Genomic DNA, 22496 nt, shown 5'->3' with positions numbered 1-22496 from the left:
AGGATTTCAAACACCAGAAATAAAAATTCTCAGCAACAGAGGGGAAATAAAAATAAAAACAGCACTTGGGCATTTCCCCCTCTTTTCTCTCCCCTTAAATAAAACTGTCTTGAATTTCCAAGGGGTAAAGAGAGAAAGTTCGAGTTTTCATGGATGTTAGGTGGAGGTTAGAAATGGCTTTAAAATGTAGATCTCTCAGTCAGTTTTCTTCGTGGCTGAAGAGGCTAACCCTTTCCATAAAATGAGTCCATCTGTCGACTGTTAGCTATTTCAAAGTGAAGGGATTTAGCACTCAAAACAAATTGAGCAAGTTTGTTTGCCTGTTTTTACTGCTAACTCAAATGAATTCAAAACACGGAGTAATTCAAGAAAACACATAACATGTTCCAGACAGCCCCCAAACGTAGGGAAAGCCCAGCACCTATGTGGTGACCTGGATTATTTTAAACACCATGCTTTTTGTAATGTATATATTTGCACATGTTCTCCCAACAAGTCACTATATTTTCCTAAAATTGAGAGAACTGGTATACTGATTTAGGAAGAGCAATACAACTTTTAGAAGAAAGTTTATTCTCTATCGAGGACCAAGGGAGAGGGTTCTTTAATGGCGGGCCTGGGAGAGTGTTGCTCCCATGCAGAAATTAATATTGATGGGAAAACCAAACCGGGGGCTATGATTGCTTTCCGCCGCTTTCCATAACCATACATTAACAGGACGCCCTTGAAATTGAAAGAACTTTGTCTAGTATGCCTGGCAGAAGCCTTCACACCTGGTCTTCCAGACGGATCGTATTTATAGTCCTTACACCCATAGGCAGGACAGAGCAAAAAATATCCTGCTGGCTACCACAATACACGCCCTTGCTCCAATCAAGAAATCGGAAAATCAGGGTTTAGAAGTAAGGCACACTTTTCGAGGGAAAATGACTCCTCTAACTTCACGTGTTCTTCGATTTTTAGGAGCAAATGTGGATTTGAAGGTAGCTTCCCTTTCCACCCCCACCACCATCACTTGCAATTCAATACCATGCTCGCCAGGAACCTTAACCTCGTCATTTTAAAAAATGAGATATCCATGACCCGGGGTGAACTTGTTGAGCGTAGGTACAGCAGAGGAAATTCTAGACTCTATCAACGCCCGAGCCTTGCCCAACGCAAGGCTTCTTTCGTGTACACTGGTCAGTGCGCGACCGTGCCCACCTGCGCACGGACACCGGGTGCAGCGTGCTTGGTCCACCCGCCTTGACCTCGGGCGCGGTGTCCCGGCCGCAGTGCTGGGCCAAACGTCTCGGCCTTCCCTGGCTGACTAGTCCCGCTCGCTCCGGGCTGTCGCCCTCCTAACCCTCTTGCCCCCCCCCCCCGCTCGCCCCACTTTTCCAGATTTCTCTTCAGTCATCCTCTCTCACCCCCAATCCGCCTACTCTCACTCCAGCCTCCTGTGCGCCCCTCACTTCACCACCACCCCCACTCCGCAATCCCCCTTTTCTGTGACCTCCTCTCTCAACCCTGCAGGCCTGCAAGAAGGTGACAAACAGGCACTCTTATACACCCCACATGACTCGCCCCAAACAAACCCATGTACTCTGTCCTTTGTTCCATTTCTTGGGCCACTTTCCCTGTCCCTTCCTCCTTTTCCGTCCTGGTTTGCTCCCCAGGAGTACGTTTCCGTCTCCCGGACGCCCTGGTCCTCCCCCTCTGATTTATTAGCGCTCCTGGTTCGGCGCAGATTTCCTTTTTCTTCTCTTCCATCCCATCCTCCCCTCCTGTCCTCCTTTCCACAGTAGGATTGCTTGCGCCTGCCGCTCATCTGCTCCTGTCTCAGAGCCCTGCCCGGCTCCCTGCCCCTCCTTCGCTCTCGGGGCTCTTCCTCCGGCTCCCGGCTCCCGGCTCTCCGGCCAGCCGGCCTCGCCTCCCTGCCCTGCCTCGCTTCTCGTCGGCCCTGCCCGCTCCCCCCGCGCTTGCCCGAACGCTTTGCTCGCTCCTTGAACGCCCGCCGCGCAGCCGGGCTCGGCTGCCCGCCCGCCCGCCACTGTGCAGTGGAGTTTGGTGGAATCTCTGCTGACGTCACGTCACTCCCCACACTGAGACCGAGCTGAGGGAAGAGAGAGGGATGAGAGCGAGGGAGGGGAGAGAGAGTGCGAGACAGAGCGAGAAAGCTGGAGAGGAGCAGAAAGAAACTGCCAGTGACGGCTAGATTCCCGCGGCCACCGCGCACCCGTGGACTCCCTCGGAACTTGGCACCCTCGGGAGCCCCGCAGTCCTCTCGGGCTCGGCTTTCAGGCGCTTGCGGTGCAGTGTGCGCCTCGGCTCACTGGAAATCTCCCCGGGAAGCGGTGGGACGCGGAGACATCAGCTCTCTCCCGGTAGCCGGTAAGTGGAGGCCGTCTCTTCCGCAGGGATGTGAGATAATGCGAGTTTGGAAATTTGTTCCACTTTGGAGAATCTTCACCGTAGGTGATTTGTGATTCTTAGGGCTGCCTTTTCCCCCCGAAGTAACTCAGTTGGCAAACAGACCTTGCAAAAGCCCTGTTCCTCCTGTCCCCCAGTCGCTGACACTACAATCTATGGGGTTGCTGAAGTCGAGTGGGAAGCGAGACCATGGCTGGCATTTAAAACGAGGTATCTTCCCTTAAATCTCGGTGCCAACACTGCAGGGACAAATCCTCAGGCTGAGGATTAGCATTCTCGAGATAAAGGGCCGGGTACAAAGTTTCAGCTACTGGAAGATTAGCCCCCTTCCCATTGTTACCAATTGGAAAAAAGATTCCATCTTAACTGGCAGTTAGTGACCTCTCAGGCCCAAGCGAATTACCTGGGAGCCCGGCCTGGATGCCAAGCTCACACAATTACTTCGGATTATAAATCCTTTAAATTGATCACCAGTCAGCTCCAATCTTGCTCTTGAGGAGATACGTTTTAAATGGTAAAGAGGAGAGGACTATTTTCCAAGTGTCGAGTAAGAAAAAAATTATGTTTCTAAATCTGGGACCTATGGTTCTCTTTTAATTCCAATTCAATGACTTTACTTTCCTAAGTAATTTAGAAATCATAGGGTAGTATGTTATTTACTCTTTTTGTGTGTGAGAGTATTCTGTCTTACTAAAGTAAACTAAATTAAACAACTTTTACTGTTATGAATTAAAATAATAGAGGCACTCATACATTCTAAAATATTTGTATGAAAACACAATCTAATTTAAGGAGATTCCCTTGCATTTTTTGGCCATTAATAAGAATTAAACATGGTTTTAATATAATTTTGGAGGAAATTTATCTAAAATTCAAATACCAATTATGTCAAGGAAACAAAGCACGTAAGTAAAATAGATTGAAGATTTTTATTGGTGTAACATAAAATAAGCATACAAGGTTTCAGTAATCAAACATTCCCTAAAAATTAAATAGCGACTTCATTTATGGAATGTTTTACTTTACCTCAGCAAAACTACACTTAAATTATTCAGGTGCTTTGTTCCTCAAGTTGAGCTTGTTTGTCTTCAAGTGTTCCTAAAGCATCAATATTAATTGGTTTAAAAGAAGGCTTAAACTGGCAAAATACAGAACTGTGTTAAGCAGTATTTTAATTTCCTTAAATGATTACCCACTGCAAATTAATTTACTGGCTAATCTCACCAATTTAGTTCATTTAAAACATATGTTCTTGTGCTGTTTATTTTTAAACTTCCCATTAAAGATTTTGTTATGGGATAACAAAATAAATGGAAAGGGGGGAAATGTGAAAGGATTTGTAATTATTAGAACTATACTTTATCCTGCAATTTCCTCTTATGGCAATCATCAGAAATTATTTTTAAGAAAATTGTTTTATTTCTTATGGCTTTACTGCCTGCCTTGGCCAGTGTGGTTCAGTGTGCTGCACTAACTATATGGGGCTTTTTAGCATACTCACAATAGAAAACTCAAGTTGGCCAAAACAAGATTGCCTGGCATATACATTCAAACCGGGACATGAACTTCTGGGGTGAGAACAATGTCTCATCAAGAGAAGTTGTGCATCTTAATTTGTGAGATTAGCGGTGGAAGCTGGTCCCTAAATCCTACAGCCAAATTTGTCTAGTAAGACTTGTCTTCCTTGACACGGCAAGTTTAAGGATCAGCAGGTGGGAACTGGAGGTTATTTTTAAAAACTATTTTCCCTAGTTACTTAGATTCAATTCATCTAGTAGGCCTGGTAATTATATGAAGCAAAAAAATAAATAAATAATGCAGGTCTCAGGGCTCATTTTGACTGCAAAATAAATCCCCAAGTCACAAGGACACTTAGGAGTGAGCTAAGGAACACGCCTTGACCTTCTTTTCAGTCCTTAGAACAGAGTTCTTGAAGATTTGTTTTGTATTGCTTTGTTTGGTCTTCAGCACTGAGGCTTGGGAGTAGGAGGAGAATGTGTAATAATTGACTGACTTTACACTGAGCGACCCCATCTTTTTCTTTTGTATATTTCATTCCTTAAAAAAAAATAAAAACGATTTGCAGTTACCATCTGCAATGCTTCGGCTACCCGCTAATAATGCAGCCAGTTCAGATGTTAAAAAAAAAAAAAAAGATTATCGAATTGATGATGACATGCAAATTTCCCCTGAAATTATCATAAGTAAACATTTGAAGTCTGGACTAATAAAATCCCATCTGTGTTACTTCATATCGAGTTAGTAGAAAGCTGTGATAATGAATTTTGTAATATCTCACGAACAGACATCTCAATCAGGGACTAATCCTGTGATTTTACTGCAGAATCACTAAATCTGGAGCCGCCAAACTGCTACTTCTGGGCCCCCAGGCCTGCAAGGATCCGCAGAGCCCCCGCCCACGTCCCAGCTAGCGGGTGGGGGGAACCCCTGGGTCCCCACCCCGCAGCGCTGGGCAGCCCCTCCTCTAAGCAGCGACCTTGGCCAGAGGCCCCCCCACGAGGCCCGGCTTGTTCCAGGAGAGGCCAGGGAGCCGGGAAATACGACCCAGACAAGAGCCAGACCCACAGCTCTCTGCCCCACCTCTGTTCTTGGGCCAAAGGGGCAACGCCCGCTACTACCCTCAGCCCTGGACCCGAGCGAAGTGGGCCCGCCCGCCGCCGGCGTACCCTGGTTAGCGTGAAGAGAGGCAGGCGCCGGGATCCGAAGGGCCCGGAGCCTGAGACTTTCTTTCTTTCCTTCTGTCTTTAAAGCGGCAGCGGCTCTTCTACCCACCCCGGCAGGGTCTCTTGCCACCCACCTCTCCCGGTTTGCCTGTGGCGGAAAGCGGGGCGCGCGTTAAACGCTTGGCTCGCTGCGCTGTGGTTGGAAATTTGAAAAAGATTTGGTTTGCCGGGCAGAGTCGGCGGAGCCGCTCTCTACGAGTTATTTCTACGTCCTTGGTGGGAAGAAAACCCTCCGGACGTTTGCCCCATTCCCCTGTGTCTCATTCGGTCCACCCCGTTTCCCTCCTCTGCGATCTTAAATCTTACTTTAGGGTAAATAAATGGCCGGGTGAGTATCTCCAGGGAAAAGTGTGGCTAAATATGGAAAAGTGGCTCCTGATGGATGAGAGGCCCGAAGCCAGCTCGCTCCTGGAGCACCCTAGGCCAAGAACCTTCGAGTCCCGTTCATTTCAGAATTGCAGAAGATCGAGGACAACTGCTGCATAGGACAGTTACAAGTTGACTCTGATATTCTACAAAGGTTCATTGAGCTCCTCGCTCACGGAAAGCACTGTGCTTAATGGTGGCCTTCCACACATCTTCCTCAAGAGACAAGTCCTCTTCACTCACCCCCAAATTTTGTAACTGCTAAGTTTGGCCCCGTGTTCAGACGGGCTCTTAACCCCTGACACAAACATCTCGTGAGTAGCTCCACAGCCAAAGTCCCCCAGAACACGACGGATTTATCCGTCAAGAGCGCCGGGGCCCAACTCTGGAAGGAGAGGTCCCCTCAGGTCCGTTCAGATGTCCAGGACCAGGCGCTAGGGTGGGGCTGAGGCTGTCGGGCCAGAGACACACGCCCGAAACCCAGCACAGAGCAGGCGCTTCACAGCGAATTTGAAGTTGTCCGCCCCACAGGTAGCCTCCCCGGAGCCCTGCACGCTCGGGGACCGCAGCTTCTCACAGCTCTCCTTCTCTTTTATTTTGCAGACAACGGGGAATGGAGACCAACTGCCGCAAACTAGTGTCGGCGTGTGTGCAATTAGGTAAGAGTCGCTTCTCCTGCCCGGGTCACCCGACGGGAGACCGCACCGCGCGAGGGCGGCAAGAGGGCACCGGCCCCTTGGCGAGGCAGCGGCGAGGGGTTCTTCCAGTAGGGGCCGGCCGAGACAGAAAGGGAATCAGAACCGGGACGCCGGTGGCCTCCCCCGGGGTTGGGGGTGGGGGAGGCTGTGGATAGGGAGGGAGCCGCTCGCCGCGTCCCGACGGCCCGGGTCTACCCCACCCGGAGGGAGCCGCTGGCAGCGAGAGAGGCGCGGAGAAGAGTACGCCGCCCTGCGCCGGGCTGCCAGAGGGTCCGGGAGACGGGAGTGCCCTCCGCCCTTTCCTCTAACTGGGTCTTTGCTCTTTGTCCCTCTTTCTCTTCTTCGTCCTGCTCTTCCCCCACCTCCCCAACACCCCCCGCTTCTTTCGGCCGCGGTCCCGGGCGTCTCTCTACCCGCTTGTGGGGCGGGCGCGCGTGGCCCAGGCGTGCAGCCGGCGGCCGTTGAATGCCTCTTCTCCAAAGACTCCGAAATCAAAAAGGTCGAGTTCACAGACTCTCCCGAGAGCCGGAAAGAGGCGGCCAGCAGCAAGCTCTTCCCGCGGCAGCATCCCGGCGCCACTGGTAAGGCCGGGAGCGAAGCGCAGGCCGCGCGCAGGGCACCCGCCTCCGGGCCTCTGGGCTTCGGGCAAGGCGCACGCGGGCGAGGCCGCCACGCTCGGCGAGCCTGCTCCTTGACTTAGACACTTGGCCTCTGGGTGGGACAGGAAGCAGCCGTCCCAGGGACGTTAATTCCTTTCCCCGAATTATACTGCACTCCTGAGACCAAACACCTCTCCCTCTTGCTCTTTCTCGCTCTCTCCGTGTGGCCTGAGCTCCTACCATTCCCCAACCTGCCTCTGTGCCTCTAGCTGGCGCGGAAAAGTAGTCCAACAGCGACCTCTGTCGCCCGCCATGTCCCACTGCGCTCAGCCCCACCAAGGGTCCACCCCGCCCCTGCAGCTCTCAGCCGTGCCCCGCCCAGGCTTGTGGGTGCGGGGTTTACCGCGGAAGCGAAGCGCGGGAGGCTTGTGTTGGCAAAGATTCGCCTGGCCGGGAGGTGAAAGCGCTCACTGGAGCCCCGCAGAGCCTGAGGCAGCGACTGAGCGCAGCAGCCAAGGCTGTACTGAAATGTGTGCCCCTGTTGACGCGAACCTACCTGTTGTGCAGGTTGCGAGGCCTCGGGTCTTGGTGGTGTCGTTGCGTAATTAGCTGGTTTCATTGTGGACGAGTCGAGGGACACTGCTGCTCAAAGGCTGCAGGCTTGTGTAAAAGTTAAAACGTCTCCAACCCACTGCACAGGGCTTTGTGAAGTGAAACTTACCCTTTAGTTGGGGGGGGGGGGTGAGGGGACAAGCTTTCCTTTAGAATACATGAAAAAAACCAAACTTAACTGTTCTTCTATTCTCCGGGTTTTCCAGGTTCCTATAATAATAAGTGCTTAGCCTTAGGAAGTTGTTGACCTTTGATAGTGTGAGGAGATAAAGCCCCCCACCGCCCTCAGCCCCTAACCCCCTCTTTCCGGATTAAAGTGTAAGGATACAAATGTAATGTGTGCCGGAGGAGGGCGAATTGGGACCCCCGCCAAGTAAACAAACCATATTACTAAGAAGAAAACAAAGGCCCTGCATTCGGCCTTCCCAGTAAATCTGAGAAAATTATCATTTGTCTAAATAAAACTTCTCAGTGGTCTGGAGCAGAGCAGTCTCGACACCACAATATCGCGAGTCCTCCTGCTGGGCCAGTTAAACGCTCACTTGTCCGGGATTAACCCCATGGGGTTAAATGGGGCCATGCAGAGATAACGTCGGGTGATTTCTGTCATTAAGATTGTGTTAAATTCTTCCTCTGTTTGATAATAGGTCGTAAAAATAAATTATTAGACCGGAGTATGTTTGGGATATGGTTAAAAATCAAGAACACCGATGACTCCCGGGGAAATATTTTGTGCAGGTTCAGTCCTGTCTCTGGCCAGACTGGGGGAGCACCCAGTCTCGCTTCGCCTGGCGTGGGCTGGCAGCCACCGAGTTGAGGCTGAGGTTTCCTGCTGTGCTGGGAGCAGGGGCGATACAGAATGTCTTCTATCCCCACCCCAACCCAGGGCTCCTAGAGCTCAGGAATAGTTTCTGAGGACAGGTGGTCTCCATCTAAGCTAGGGAGGCAGGGCCCTTGGAGGAGAGGCTTGAGATGGGATGGGGCCTCCTAGGTGGGCAAGAAGATGCGGAGAGCCGGTCCTTTCTGCTCCTGTCACAGTCCCCCACTCGGTCCACCGGGCATTCACTTTTGATAATTAGCTGGTAAATAAAAAGCTAGAAATAATGAACGATTGTTTTCTTAACCATTACCTTCAGGCCAGGATTATTTTAGTGCATGTGAAAGGCGCTTCCTCTACACTGGCACCCATCTGTTTTCTACCTTTTGGACTGAAGAGGAAAATTGCTGCCTAAACATGTTTAATGCCATTAATTAGAAGAGGCATGTGATAGGGAGAAATGCTGAAAATCTTTATTTTATTGGCTTTTAGGGATACGGCAGACAAAAAAAAAAATCACACATGAGTAGGCAAAACTACAGTGCCTCGGAAGGAAGGTTGCCAGAGTCCCCTCTACTGAATATAAGCAGTTAACTTATGTGACATGCAAACTCCTGGCCACAGCCTGCTTTTAAAAGAAAGATTTTTCTCCTTTTTTTTATAACCTTTTTTTTTTGCTTTCAAAAAGAAAAAATGTTTACAATGACACGCAGTTTGCAAAAGGAATCATGATGCTTTATATTGGCACAACCCTCTCCTCAACCCCCAAAAAATAATGTGTCCTCGTTGAAGACTGAAAACGGTCTCTAAATAGAAGGCTCCAACTCTGCGTTCCTTCCCAAGGGAACCCTCATCCCCTTGATAGCCATTGGGCTGACCCACAGCCTGGCTAGAACCCTGAAACTAGAGGGGGCAGGAGGTCGGCTGGGGACCTTAAGGCCAGGGTTTTGAGAGAGGCTTGAAAGAGGAATGGCTAGGCATCCACGTGAAAGGAGGAAGAGTTGTTAAGTTAAACTGTACCCCCAGAAAGGAGGGCAGGGGTCTGCTGAGAACGTCCCCCTAGAACAGAGATCCTTGACTTCCTTGCTTTGGGTATCCCAAAAGAAGCCTCTTTGCTGAAATCATTTCAGGAAAGGGAGGGAGTGAGCCTCCCCTGTCAGTAACCCTTGAAGTTTCGGGGCGGTGGCTCCGGTGTGCGGGCTGACATCGGACCAAGCTGCCGCCCCATGGCCCCGGCGCCTAGCTTCCGCCACCGTACTTGGGCGGGTACCTTCGCCGGGCCTTCCCCAGAGACGCCATTAATTTTTCAATAGCTTTGGCTCAGTGGATGAGCCGCAAGAGTCTCCCCCGAGTCTCTGGTGTGCTCAGACTTCCTTCCCTTGGGAGGGGACTCCGAGGCCCCTTGTGGCGCCCCTAGCCGCGACACACACACTCTCAGCCAGCAGCTAGGTTCCAGTCTTCTTCAGAGGACCCGGGTAACCCCCGCCGCCTCGGCGGCAGCAAACCCTCCATTCATTCAATCAGCAAATGTTTGCCGAGCACATACTACGTGGATCCCTAATGTCCCCCCTGCAAGCAAATAAGCCGGTTTCCCTTGGCCGTCACGAAGCAGCTTTCGTGCTAGCAAGGATCCCGGCGAGAGCCGTCCAGACCATCTCTAGCCAAACGCGAAGCGGTGGTACGTGCGGCCATGCTTGGGGCCTGAGCGTTGTCTGGAAGAAGGGGGACGTTTAGAGGGTAGAGGGCTTTTAGCGATGAGGCCCGGGGCAAGGGACAGGGGCAGTCTCAGAAGGGGCGTGGAGGTTGAGGCAGGAGAGGGGAACAGGGTTAAGGAACGGAGATGTTCATTTTCTTTTCTACCGCCTCACCCCACCCCACCCCGCGCCAACTCTGGAGCTTATTGGCAGAAGCTGCCTCTGCGTTTTGTGGGGTTTTTTCCCCGTCGGGGGAGATGGTGCCAGTTGTGCAATAGGTAGTCAGTCCCTGCGGATCCCCGCCCGCAGAGGTAGGCTTTACAGGCCGTCCGCGTTCCTTGCTACGGACACCAAGCGCGCTCAAAGTTTTTCGTAAGGCTGGTGGGGCTGTTACTCCGCACCGCCCGCTGTTAATGTATGCGGCAGTTGTTAGAACGACTCGGGAGGGAAAAGGAAATGTATAACGAAAGCTTATTCGTGAGCAGGAATATACTAATGGAACAATCTGATGTCTGCTTAATCCTATGTAAAAAGCTTTGTCGTCTTCCTAATATTGACTGAATGGGTAATTAATGGCTCTTCATCTAGGCGAATACCCCGTAATCCAAAGATAGGCAAAAGACAATAAGCCCAAGGTAGAAGACAAAAGGCCCAACTGTGGCCGTCACCCCTTCCCCACCAGGGTCTCCAAATAAGAAAGTTTCCTCTCAGGAGAAAAAAAGCAGGAATGAGAGAATATAGGTACCTTTCCTAGGCTGGACTTAACCACAGAAACTGGTCGCCCGGGTCAGTTCACACCTCTGTTCCCCCACTCCCGGTCCTTCTCTCTTCATTTCTTTCTTCTCAGTTCCCCTAGGGAATCAGCCCCATTTGGAATCTGATGAGAACCTTTTCCCCCAAACCCCACGGTTCGTTTGGGGAAATGATTGATAACAGCGGACCAACATACAAGGTCCTCAAAAGGCTCTGGCAGAGGTTGAACCCCTTTCTGATCCAGGTGGAGACTCCTTTCTTTTACAACCTAAGGCAGAGTCTGGACAGACTAAAATAGTTGGGAGGGGAGGAAAGAAATTAATAGAAGGAGAATGAGCAGCAAAATTGTGTATATGTGTTAAAGAGTGAAAAGGAGTGATGGAGTCAACTTCATTGTAAGGATCTGACATGAAGAGTGCCCAGAATTCTCCCAGCATGTTTTTAACAGGCTGACATTTTAATTTAAACCTTTAGAAGTAATATATTACTTGGGTTACTACGATGAGGTGGGTTCTTTTTTTTTTTTTTTTTTGGTCAGCTGACAGCTTTTAAAATATTATTTCGCTAGGGAAATAAAAGCTTCATCTCAGATTATAAGTGGGTATTTTTGGATTTATGTGATTTATGGTCACCATGACAACTAATGCTGAATGTTAGCTACCAGCTTGTCTGGGAGAGGGAAGACAGAAAGAAAGGAGAGCAAAAGAAATAGAAAAGGGAGACGGACAAGAGCTAGAGGGGAGAAATACAGAAAAGAGAAAAAGAGGCGCGTTTTAATCCAGTTTTTAAAAGTGACTTCAGTCAGTCCCTTGCCAGTTCTCTTCTCTGGACCTGGATATGAATATCTCATTCTCTTTTATCTCTCTCTCTCTCTCTCTCTGCCCCCCCCAATCTATCTCTATTTCTCCCCTACGGCTGACACAAATTTATACCATTCTCTTTATTTGACCTTTCCACAGCTAGTTGTTTTCAGAGATTAAATGATGGCCTAATAAACCCGTAGTGTTAACAAACTAATGTGAAAAGGCATATAGCACATGGGATGGTTTCAGAGGCATCCCCCCCACCAGTCCTGCCTCCTCTAATCCCTGCTTTTCTCTTCTCTTGCCAGTATGGGGGTACCTCCCCCTGTCCTCCCCCAGCACCCCTAGCCCGTTACTCCAAAACTCAAGTGGTTGAGTGTGTAGGACTAAAATCTGGATGCCGCTTGCAGGGACCCAGAGCATGTGGGTGTTGCTCAGTACGTGCACAGATTTATGATTCAGAAAAGAATCTGCCCCTTTTTACAAACCAGCACTTTTTAAATCCATTTAGAGAATGGGGTGGGGAGGGGGATCAGCCACAGTAAAGTTTTTAATTTCTGGGCGCTTCCCCTTCGTGGCTGGAGTGGGGGGGGGTACAACGAAGGGGACCTTTCCAGCTCGATTTGTGTGTGCGAAGAAAGGTCACGCAGAAGGAGGGGCGGAAGGGCCACTTCTTGGGCAGGGTGCAAGGTCTCCATCTGACCTCTGCGCCTTACACCACACACGCACGCACACACAATCACGCCTGTCACGGGGCTCTGAGCTGAGTCTGGGCGGGCCACGGCCTTGAGCTGGCCTGGACCAGAGCAGGTCTCCCACCCCTCTATGATCTGACAGCGCAGGGAGACATCCAGTTGAGCCATCTTCCAGGTGAGCTTTGAGGACAGATTTTTTTCCCAAAAATTGTGGATCGCTTGGTTGGGTATCAGTCCATACCTGGGCCACCGCACCCAAGAGTTTGGCTGCTCAGTTCAACCAATCTGGCCGCGAGGGCCAGAGGGGCTTTGCGCAACTAACACTAAAGAGTGTGAAATTAAATAAGACTTTAAGACTGGTAATCGGTGGCAAATACCAGCAGCTCAAAACACGCCTGACCCCGTGTCACACATTTCCCTCCTCAAGGGTCTTGCTTTGAAAGAATAAGCAAGAAAACCCAACTGAGAATTCTTGAATGTCTTCAGATTCGAAAACCCAAACCCGCACTGGACTTCCTTCCAGGGATACCTTACAGCACCTCCAGTTTCCTTGAACTGACCACCCTGATTTTTTTTTCTGGATTGTTCATTTCTGTGACGGAGGCTAGGAAATCCTAGAAATTTCTAGAACCAATCAAACAAGAGTGTGTGCGTGGGGAACGCAAGGGTAGTGCTCAACCTGCAAAATACATGGGATTAATTGCAACCCCTTCGTTATCTGTACTACCAATATCTGTGCACCCAAGTTTGTTGTCAGTTGTCTCCAAAGTTGCCCACCACCACCACCACTGTTCCCACTGAGAAGTGATTCTTAGTTTCCCACTACTCGCTTTTCACCATCTAGACTTTTCATGTTGGTGTACTCCTACCATCCATGCAGTGAATCCCGTTGGGCCTGAGAAGAGGGTCAGGCAAGCTCACCATGTGTGAAGTGATAAGGAGATCAGGAGAGAGTTGAAACTCCGAGTGGAAAAGTGCAAAGAAGCGCCTTACTGGCTCAGTTGATGGCTGGGGGTGGTGTTATGCATTATGTATGTGCATATCTAGATAGATGATTGATTGATTGATTGATCGTTATGGTTATGTTCTTTCTTTAACCAGAGATCTCCAGATAATTGTCTTTATTCTCCACTTGACTTTGCAATGGATAGATAAAATTTAAGATTCTTCATCTTTTTAGGTTTTTAGGCTGCCTGGAGATCACCAGTACTTCCAATATCTCCCACAATTTGGCACTATGAGGAGTTGTCACTTGCCCTTGGGTTTTTCAACCACTTGGAAGCTGATTTGGAGACTAGGTCTTTCGTATGTGTATTTGCCATGATGTGAGTTCCTTAGTCAACAGAGTCACGGATTTGAAATCAAAATTCTGAGGGTTTAATGAGACATGGGCTTCAATATCTAAATGGTTCTGTAGAGCTTCTCAGCTCTCCTGAGTAAGGAGTTTTGAGAAACACCCAGAGCCTCCGCCAAAAAATCGCAGCTCTGGGGTTTGAATCTCAAAGAAACTAATACTAAGAAAGAAAGTATGCTCACTATGTGGGGAGTTTTTCATTCTTTCATGTGATGGAGTTTCTTCATGAGAGGAAGCTTTATGGGTCTGGTATTTTGGGGATCACAGCTATGCTGAGGCTTAAAAAGAAGAAACTGGAATATGATTAGTAAACACATTGGGCAGAAAAGAGCTGGATTCATATTGACTTAGTTATAGGTCATCGGCTGGCAGTGCAATGGGAGGAAATATTTACACATATACTTTATGATCTTGGGGGAATTAGAGGAAATTCAATAAGAAAATGGCTAGAAACATTTAAAACCCTTATTTAAAAGACTTAAGCAAATTAGAGTCTTATCAGATTAAAAACCACTACAAATGTAAGAGCATTGTCTTCGGTGAAACGCTGTGGGGTCTGAGGAGATTCTCCGCCAAATCTCAGGGATAAAATGCGTCATTTAAGCACCAGATAATGAGCAGAATGTAAATTAATTTAACCTTCTTTACCAACAGGCTCCTGGTGTAATATGTATAATTTAGTGATAAGATTGCAGGACCTAATATAGCTGGATGTATGAGCCTTAGCTAATGCAGACCTGTCACATGAGGATGTGTTCTGCAGTGAGCAGGTGTGTGTATGCTTGAAATGGGGTGAACTGGAATAAAAGGTTAAAAACAGAAATGCTGATTCAAACCTTACTATAAAGAAAATTCCTCCTTGCAGCTATATTTTTCTTAAAGTGCGATGATACTTCTGGGGAGAGACTGAAGAACAATTCTCATTTGGTTCCTTTGATGGCTCTCAAGCATGTTTAAAATGGGGGGAAGAGTAGCAGATAGGGTTTAGCAGAGAGAGCCAGGCAAAGGAGAGACACATAGGTTACAAGCATATTTGTAGTCCGTTTCATCCACCCTGCCCCAGACTGCATGCATTTCCCAATCTTGTGAACAGGGACAAGGAGGGAGTTTTCTGAAGCTACCTCATACTGGTGTTACAAATCATTGACTGTAATGTCAAACAAATACACATTCAGGGATGATAACACTAACTCCACAATAAAGCAATCACCAATGCAGAAACCCAAAGGAGATTAGTTTGTGCTCTCCTGATGACCTAAGCAGAGGACAAAAGGACTTTCCAAAATTATTTTGAATGGTATGTTTGTATTTCTTTAATTTACTTGGAAATTAAAGTGTTTTGGAAATAGTGCTGTAAAGAATTGGATGTCCCCAAAGGTGTTTTTTTTTTTTCTTTTTAAAAAATAAATGCAAAGGCTTTGCTTTTCCTAGCTGAGTGTTCTCCTAGGCTTTTGCCCTTCGCCCCCACCCTACTGCCTCTGCCTGCTTGGACTTTAAAGATTCAACAGCCTTGAGCTCCCCAGGAAAAGAAAATGACTGAAAAATTATCCTTGAAATCGGTTATTTGGCAACATTCTTAATTGTATGGAAATTCATTAAAGCATATTTTATATATAATTAGCTCAAGGTTGTTGATTCTGCAGGCTTTATGGATTTGAATCTGATTGATAATAAAGTAAACAAGAGAGTCAAATTTAAAGCGGACTCTCTCTAGGGTTAGGACAAGCTTAATACAGTGTACAAGGAATTTGAAAGATCTAGGATATGTGTCTTAATCAACGCTAAGTAGAATGGATAAGCTTTCAGCATTTTTAAAATGCTGGGTTAGGGTTTCTATTCTATTGTGTATTTTCTGTCTGGGGACTAATAAGCATTACAGAGAACGTGATCTGAGGCGACTTTTTATTCTTGTATAAATCCAGAGTGAACCACCAAACAGTTGTTCGTTTAAAGTCAAGGTAATTTTCTTTTGACGGGTCCATTTGCTTCTCGATTTCTAATTTATTAGCCTGCCTTCTCAGGGCTTTGTCTTCTTTGCAATTAAAGTAAAGCTTCTTCAGATTAGCGCAGCATTCACTTGACAGGCTGTTTGGAAAATTTAAGCTCGGAGAGGTGATTTGTTGCTGTTTTTTAAATTTTCTGGTTTTAAGTAGCATGTCTCCTTTCCATCCAGGAAGAGAAAAACATCTCTCAATTGGAATTGGATGTAGTGAGATACAAAAGGAAGGGGTGGGGAGGCTTGTTGATCCTCGTACCTTTCAGCCCTCGACCTTTCCGCTCCTTTCTCCCGAGCCTTTTACTCCCAGCCTCACCTCTCTACCTCCCCGCCTGAACTAAAAGCCGGACGATCTTCGGCCGGGGCAGAGGAGAATTCCCGGGAGCCGGCCGGTGTAGACTCGGTGGGCACAGTGAGGTATTAGCCCGGCCCCACACAGCTGATAGGTGCAGACAGGGCTGTCCCTCCGCCGCGCCTCGGGGTCTCCTGATTGGTGCGGAGCCACGTCACTCCCGCTGGGCGAAGGGTCTGGGAGGAGGCGGAGGCTGGGAGGGTCGGGAGGGCCGCGGCAAAGTGACGTCTGGGCACCAGGAAGCCCGCCTCTGGTTTTAAGATGTTAGGCCAACAGGGAAGCTCGGAGCCGCAGAGCTGGTCCGTCGCTCGCCTAGGTGCCGGGAGTTGAGCTGCTGCGAGTCGGTGCTCGGGCTCGACGGCCCGAGAGGGTGTGCGTGTGCGCGCCGCGGAGGGTGCGCCCCGAGGCCCGCGCCGCTGCCGCAGCCGCTGCCGCCGCTGCGGGGGATCTAATATCAGCTACCTGTCCCTGTCACTCTTGACACTTCGCTGTCAGGGCCGCCGCGCGGGGGGCGGGCAGATCGCGAACGCCGTTAGCTTTCCTTATTGGAGGGGTACTTGGGGGAGGGAGGGAGGGAAGAAAGGGGTCTTTGCCCACTCTGGTTTCGCTTTGGAGCTTGGAAGCCTGCTGCCCAAAGACGCTCCGAGCTGTGCCCTCCTACTCACATCCCATGTCTCCGTTTGCCCGCTGACTTTCCGCCGCCGGACCCTTTCGCTAGAACCTTCCGAAGGAAACGGGGGCGGCTCGGTTCAAAGACTCAGCAGGGGTGGTGCTCCCTGGCTTTGCCCGCGGCGGCCACAGCGGGGAAACTCCGCGCCTATAGCGCAAAGCCGAGCAGGCGGCGGCGGCCACGGGGTTTCGGCCGGGCGGCAGCCCAGGACTTGTAGGGCGGCGCGCTCCTTCGTCCATGAACTGCATGAAAGGCCCGCTACACTTGGAGCACCGAGCAGTAGGGACCAAGCTGTTGGCCACCTCCTCGTCTTCCTCCTGTCACCATCCCCAGCCACTGGCCATGGCTTCAGTCCTGGCTCCCGGGCAGACCCGCTCCCTGGACTCTTCCAAGCACAGGCTGGAGGTGCACACCATCTCTGACACCTCCAGCCCCGAGGCCGCAGGTAAGGCGCCGCGCGGCCCCGCAGACACCCGGCTCTAGCCGCCCCTGGCCGCTCGGCCCTTTGCGCCCCCAAGGAAGTCGGCCCCTCCTGGGGGAGGTGTGGTGGGAGTGGTCGTTTAGTCGGCTTCCCGCAGAACTTCCGGAGCCAGGATTCTTTTGGCCCCAAGTTCCTTTCGCCCTACCTCGACCGCCTGAGGTGGCGCAAACGACGCGAGCCGTTCTCCTACTCTTCCCTATTCCTATCCTGGCCTCCCGAGGTTTTCTGTGTCACAAAAATCCCAGCAGCTCCATTCGAAGACGTTCAGAGGCCATCCCCCAGGCCCCCAACCCGGTCCCCCTGTTATCTCGGCTTTCAGCTCCGGAGAAGCTGCGCCTGTTAGAAAAGTATTTCCGAAACTGCGCCGCAGAAGAAGCGGTCTTTCTAGAGGGTAGAAAAACTTGGGTGGGTGACCGAATCCGCAGATCGACCTTCACTAGCCTTCCGAAACCGCGTCGAGATCCGAGAGGGCTCTGTAAAACGAGCGCGTGCGGGTGTCCGGGGAGATTTGGTGTGTCTGCGCAGAGGCGTGTAAATACACTTGAAAGCAGAGGCTATAAAAATGAATGTGCCTTTACTCTGAGATAAACATGTAAATAAAACGTGCGACGCTGGGGGAGGGGAGGAGATGGGGCGCTCACACCCACACTCACGTCTGCACACCCTACAGTCGCAACGCTCCCCGCGGCCCGGAGAGGCCGCTCACACGCTCCTCGCCTGCCTGGCAGCCCATCTCCTCCCCGGCCTCTGCCGCCGGGTCCAGCTGGAGTTCGCGGGTAGCAGGTGGACATGCCGACGGGAACCTTTGTGTGTTTCGTTTTCAGAGAAAGATAAGAGCCAGCAGGGAAAGAATGAGGACGTGGGCACCGAAGACCCGTCCAAGAAGAAGCGGCAACGGCGGCAGCGCACTCACTTCACCAGCCAGCAGCTGCAGGAATTGGAGGCCACTTTCCAGAGGAACCGCTACCCGGACATGTCCACGCGCGAGGAAATCGCCGTGTGGACCAACCTGACGGAAGCCCGAGTTCGGGTAGGACCCCTCGCGGAGCCTGGGAAGGCTAGGAAGGAAACCATTGTAGAGGTGCAGGCCACGTAGACCCGGAGGGGGTGTGGAAGGCGGCGTCTCCCGGAGGGCGCGGGTGGTGTGCGTTTGCAAAGGCAGAAGGCCTCTCGGCGGCCCCGGTTTCGAGGTTACAGCTCTCCCTTACGAGAGCGGCGGGAGGCATGGCGCGGGCGCCCGGAGCGGCACCGGCTCACCGCCCCGCCACCCCGAGCCCTCCGCAGCTGGGCCGCGTGGCATTCCCCAGCACAGGGCATTGTGTTCCCGGCTTGCAGTCGCCAGAGGAGCGCTAGTAAAAATCCCTCCCAGACCAGGAGGCGAGAACAGGCTCCGACCTGCGCGCTTTGAACAAGAAATACCCGCCGGAGACATGCAAGGTTTGGTCCTCCTTGGGAAACTTTCGCGCCCAGCCTAGCCCGGCCTTTTCTGTCTCTACTCGGCTCATCCTCCTTACACAGTCTTTGAGGTTTTTCGGCCATTCAGGTCTCTCCCACACCCTATCCCTTAGTTTTGTGATCTGCGGAAGCAGTTTTGATACACACCTACTATCCTGTTAGTCCTCTTAGAAAGAAAAGAAAAAAGAAGAAAGACTTTTCGGTTTGGTTTATTTATCTTTTCTCAGGAGATTGTTACTCATATCCTTCTTCCCAATAATAGTTTTATTTTTTTTTTTTTAAAAAGGGGGTGGCTTACCTTTGTAGCAAATCTGTACTTTATGGATTGGCAAAAGTGAACTTAAATAAATTAACAGTAGCAACATCCTGGTTTATGCTGGTCAGTGGAAAACTCCAAACGTGTTAGGATTCTGGAAGCAGAAGCACACATAGCAGGATCCAGAGGCTTTGCTATTAAAAAAAAGGAAAAAAGAAAAAAAGGGGGGGGAGCTCTGGATAGAAAAGTAGAGCCCTCAGAGCAGAGAAGAAGAAAACATATACTACAATAAGGATGAAAAAAAAAAAAGACCAAAATCCTTTCCCAAAGCAGAGGGAATGAAGGCACTCTCTGGATGGCATTTCAGTAGGATATGAGGCGATGCTGGTGGATAGCAGCCGGGATGAAGTTGAAAATGGTTTTAGTTTAACTGCCCAGAGCTAGAACTCTGGCTCTCTGGCCCCGTGGTTTTGTGCAAGGTCAGTGTTTCATTAGCTCTCCTGTGCATCAGGGGATCCGGACTTGCACGTACTCTTCTTGCCAGGGCAAGGTTTAGACGGCCTAGGGTGAAAATTGCAAGTAATTAAAAAAACACAATCAATGTCTGGGGAATCCTTCGGAAAAGACCTCTTCCGCCCACCCCCTCCGGGTTTTCTGCAGTTCCTCCCAAGTTCCCTGCCACTACAAGGCTGGGCTGTAGCTCTCTCTAGCTGCCTCCATCCAGGCCCGCTTCGTGTCCAGCCAAGTGGGAGTGAAGCGTGCTTTTTTATAGCAGTCGGGTGCAAAGAGGAAGGGGGATAAGAAGGAAATCGAGAATGAAAGGGAAAAGGAAAAAAAGCGGATTAGGCGGCTGGGCCCGGCTGAGATGTGTAATGTGAAACATCACCGGTGTCAGCTCTGAAATCTGGGGCCAGGCCTCGCTCCAATACACAAAAGCCACAGTCTGGGCGACGGGCTGGCCCGATGTGGATTGAGAGAAGGGTTGCGTCGGGGCCACCGGACGCGGGTGGGGGCTGACCGGGTTAGGCGGCTGCTTGCAAAGCCAAGCAAACGGTCTGGGCCTGGCGGGAGCAGCGCCGGGCCGGGGGGCCTGGCCTGGAGTGGGCGGAGGGTGAGAACAAGCCGAGCAAAGGGAGGGGGGGTTGCAGAGCGACCCGTTCTGGGTTCCCAGAGATTTACAAGCCAAGCTCGTGGAGTTTAGGAGGCCGAAGGGAAGGTGGTCTTTTGCTTTTTGATTCCTTATTTTGCTAGGCGAGGATGGGGGTCGAGGCCTGGCACCAGTTGTGAGAGCACGGTCTGTGGAGTGGGGGGCGGCAGGGGATGTCTGAGACAGGAGGGAGGAGCTGTGTGAAAGAGAGCCCAGGCCTCTGGTGCCCTCTCAGCCCCTTGTCCTCATCACTGTGTCTGTGGCTTTGGAAGGGAAACAAGCTTGCAAGGAGGCTGGGTAAGGGTTGGGCGGAAAACCCGCTGCCCCACGTTTATTTTACAGTAAGTGTTTTTGAATCCTGAGGAGGGCCTGGGTTAGTGAACAAGCCACCCACAGGCCGCCAGGTTTTTGGATTGGGGTTTGTGGTGCAGTTCAGAGCCTGGGCTCTCAGGCCTCGCCCCGCCAGGCCTCCCTGGCTTGGATGAGGCTCAGGCAGCTGGGATCCGAGGGGCAGTGGGTGGTTGGGGAAAATTTGGGGGGTCCAGGTATGTGTGTGTGTCTGTCTCTTGGAGGTGGTGGCTTCTGGTGCTTTCTGGGATCAAGGTTTTATTAATCCTCTCTGTGACATCTCTTTGCTCCCTTGTCTTCCACCCTCAGGTTTGGTTCAAGAATCGCCGGGCCAAATGGAGAAAGCGGGAGCGCAACCAGCAGGCCGAGCTGTGCAAGAATGGCTTTGGGCCGCAGTTCAACGGCCTTATGCAGCCCTACGACGACATGTACCCAGGCTATTCGTACAACAACTGGGCCGCCAAGGGTCTCACGTCAGCCTCTCTGTCCACCAAGAGCTTCCCTTTCTTCAACTCTATGAACGTCAACCCCCTGTCGTCACAGAGCATGTTCTCCCCGCCCAATTCCATCTCCTCCATGAGCATGTCATCCAGCATGGTGCCCTCAGCTGTGACCGGTGTCCCGGGCTCCAGCCTCAATAGCCTGAATAACTTGAACAACCTGAGCAGCCCCTCGCTGAATTCCGCGGTGCCGACGCCCGCCTGTCCTTATGCCCCGCCGACTCCTCCGTACGTTTACAGGGACACGTGTAACTCGAGCCTGGCCAGCCTGAGACTGAAAGCAAAGCAGCACTCCAGCTTCGGCTACGCCAGTGTGCAGAACCCGGCATCCAACCTGAGTGCTTGCCAGTATGCCGTGGACCGGCCGGTGTGAACCTCGCCCACAGCACCCGGATCCTAGGACCGTGCTGGATGGGGCAACTCTGCCCTTGAAAGACTGGGAATTACGCTAGAAGGTCGTGGGCACTAAAGAAAGGGAGAGAGAGAGAAGATATAAAGAGAAAAGGAAACCACTGAATTAAAGAGAGCTCCTTTGATTTCAAAGGAATTTCCTCAATGTCTGACATCTTTCACTAAAAGTATTTCCAACAGTTGCAAGGACACACAAATGTTTGACTGGATATGACATTTTAACATTACTATAAGCTTGTTATTTTTTAAGTTTAGCATTGTTAACATTAAAATGACTGAAAGGATGTATATATATCGAAATGTCAAATTAATTTTATAAAAAGCAGTTGTTAGTACTATCACAACAGTGTTTTTAAAGGTTAGGCTTTAAAATAAAGCATGTTATACAGAAGCGATTAGGGTTTTTCGCTTGTGAGCAAAGGAATGTATATACTAAATGCCACACTGTATGTTTCTAACATATTATTATTATAAAACATGTGTGAATATCAGTTTTAGAATAGTTTCTCTGGTGGATGCAATGATGTTTCTGAAACTGCTATGTACAACCTACCCTGTGTATATCATTTCGTACAATATTATTGTTTTACTTTTCAGCAAATATGAAAAATGTGTTTTATTTCATGGGAGTAAAATATACTACATACAAATTGGTCTGGATTCTTTCTGCCCTCCTCTGTCGCCTGGCCAGGGTTTCTCAGTCACTGCTTCCTAAACAAACCAGTTCCCTCTGCCCGCCTAGTTAAACACAGTAGGCAGCAGGACTTATTTAAATTCGGTAGAAATAAATTATAGTCATTCATCAGAAAGTAAAAATAAAAAAGAAAAGCCACTCCCAGAAAAAAAAAAAGGCTGCAAAGTCTGGTCTTGTCTCCCAGATTTTTCTTTGGCTTAAACCCAGAGGATTCCATTATTGCTAGCAAATAATACAAGAGAGAAAGAAGAAAGGAGAGAGAAATTTAGGAAGTATGTCAGGTTGGAATGACTCTCAAGTATTGTTCTTTGAGGGGGGGGCTCTGCACACCCAGTAAATTGTTATGGAGAATTATGTGTGTGTGTATACACGTACAGCTTATAGACGTTCCTCTCAAGAGGAATACATCTATAATAAGTTTACAAGGAAACACCTCGAGTTCAAAATATTTAGGCCTCCACGTTTACCTTTCAGGCTTAAGTAGAGAGATTCTTCATGTTATATTGCATTCTATTTCCAAATCCTTTCGAGACATTAAAAGAAACAAAGACCATTTCTAATAACTACAGCCCTTCAGTTTCCCAAAGAGCCCAGGGGTTGAGAGGTTATAGAGTGGAGTTTCCTGAGTCTTGTAGTGCG

The 22496-nt window shown here is 49.9% G+C and overlaps 1 protein-coding gene across 3 annotated transcripts; it reads left to right on the top strand.

Moving 5' to 3' along the window:
- The first annotated feature begins 1989 nt into the window (after positions 1-1989).
- Positions 1990-21805, top strand: PITX2 (paired like homeodomain 2). Of its 3 annotated transcripts, XM_045799148.2 has the most exons (5): positions 1990-2373; positions 6126-6181; positions 6664-6801; positions 17871-18076; positions 20562-21805. In XM_045799148.2, exons 2-5 carry the CDS (start codon positions 6136-6138, stop codon positions 21123-21125), a joined length of 954 nt encoding a protein of 317 aa, XP_045655104.1. In that variant the 5' UTR covers positions 1990-2373; positions 6126-6135; the 3' UTR covers positions 21126-21805. The 3 variants fall into 3 exon arrangements, with proteins under 3 accessions (XP_045655104.1, XP_045655107.1, XP_045655103.1); XM_045799151.2 differs by lacking the exon at positions 6664-6801 and having other exon boundaries at positions 2008-2373; XM_045799147.2 differs by lacking the exons at positions 1990-2373; positions 6126-6181; positions 6664-6801 and adding an exon at positions 16092-17010.
- Positions 21806-22496: the final 691 nt, after the last annotated feature.

This window comes from Ursus americanus, chromosome 13, assembly GCF_024610735.1.
Source record: "Ursus americanus isolate L20-20 chromosome 13, mUrsAme1.1.p, whole genome shotgun sequence".
Taxonomy (NCBI): domain Eukaryota; kingdom Metazoa; phylum Chordata; class Mammalia; order Carnivora; family Ursidae; genus Ursus; species Ursus americanus.
Note: the sequence above shows the minus strand (reverse complement) of the source record. Positions and strands in the feature narration are given on the sequence as shown.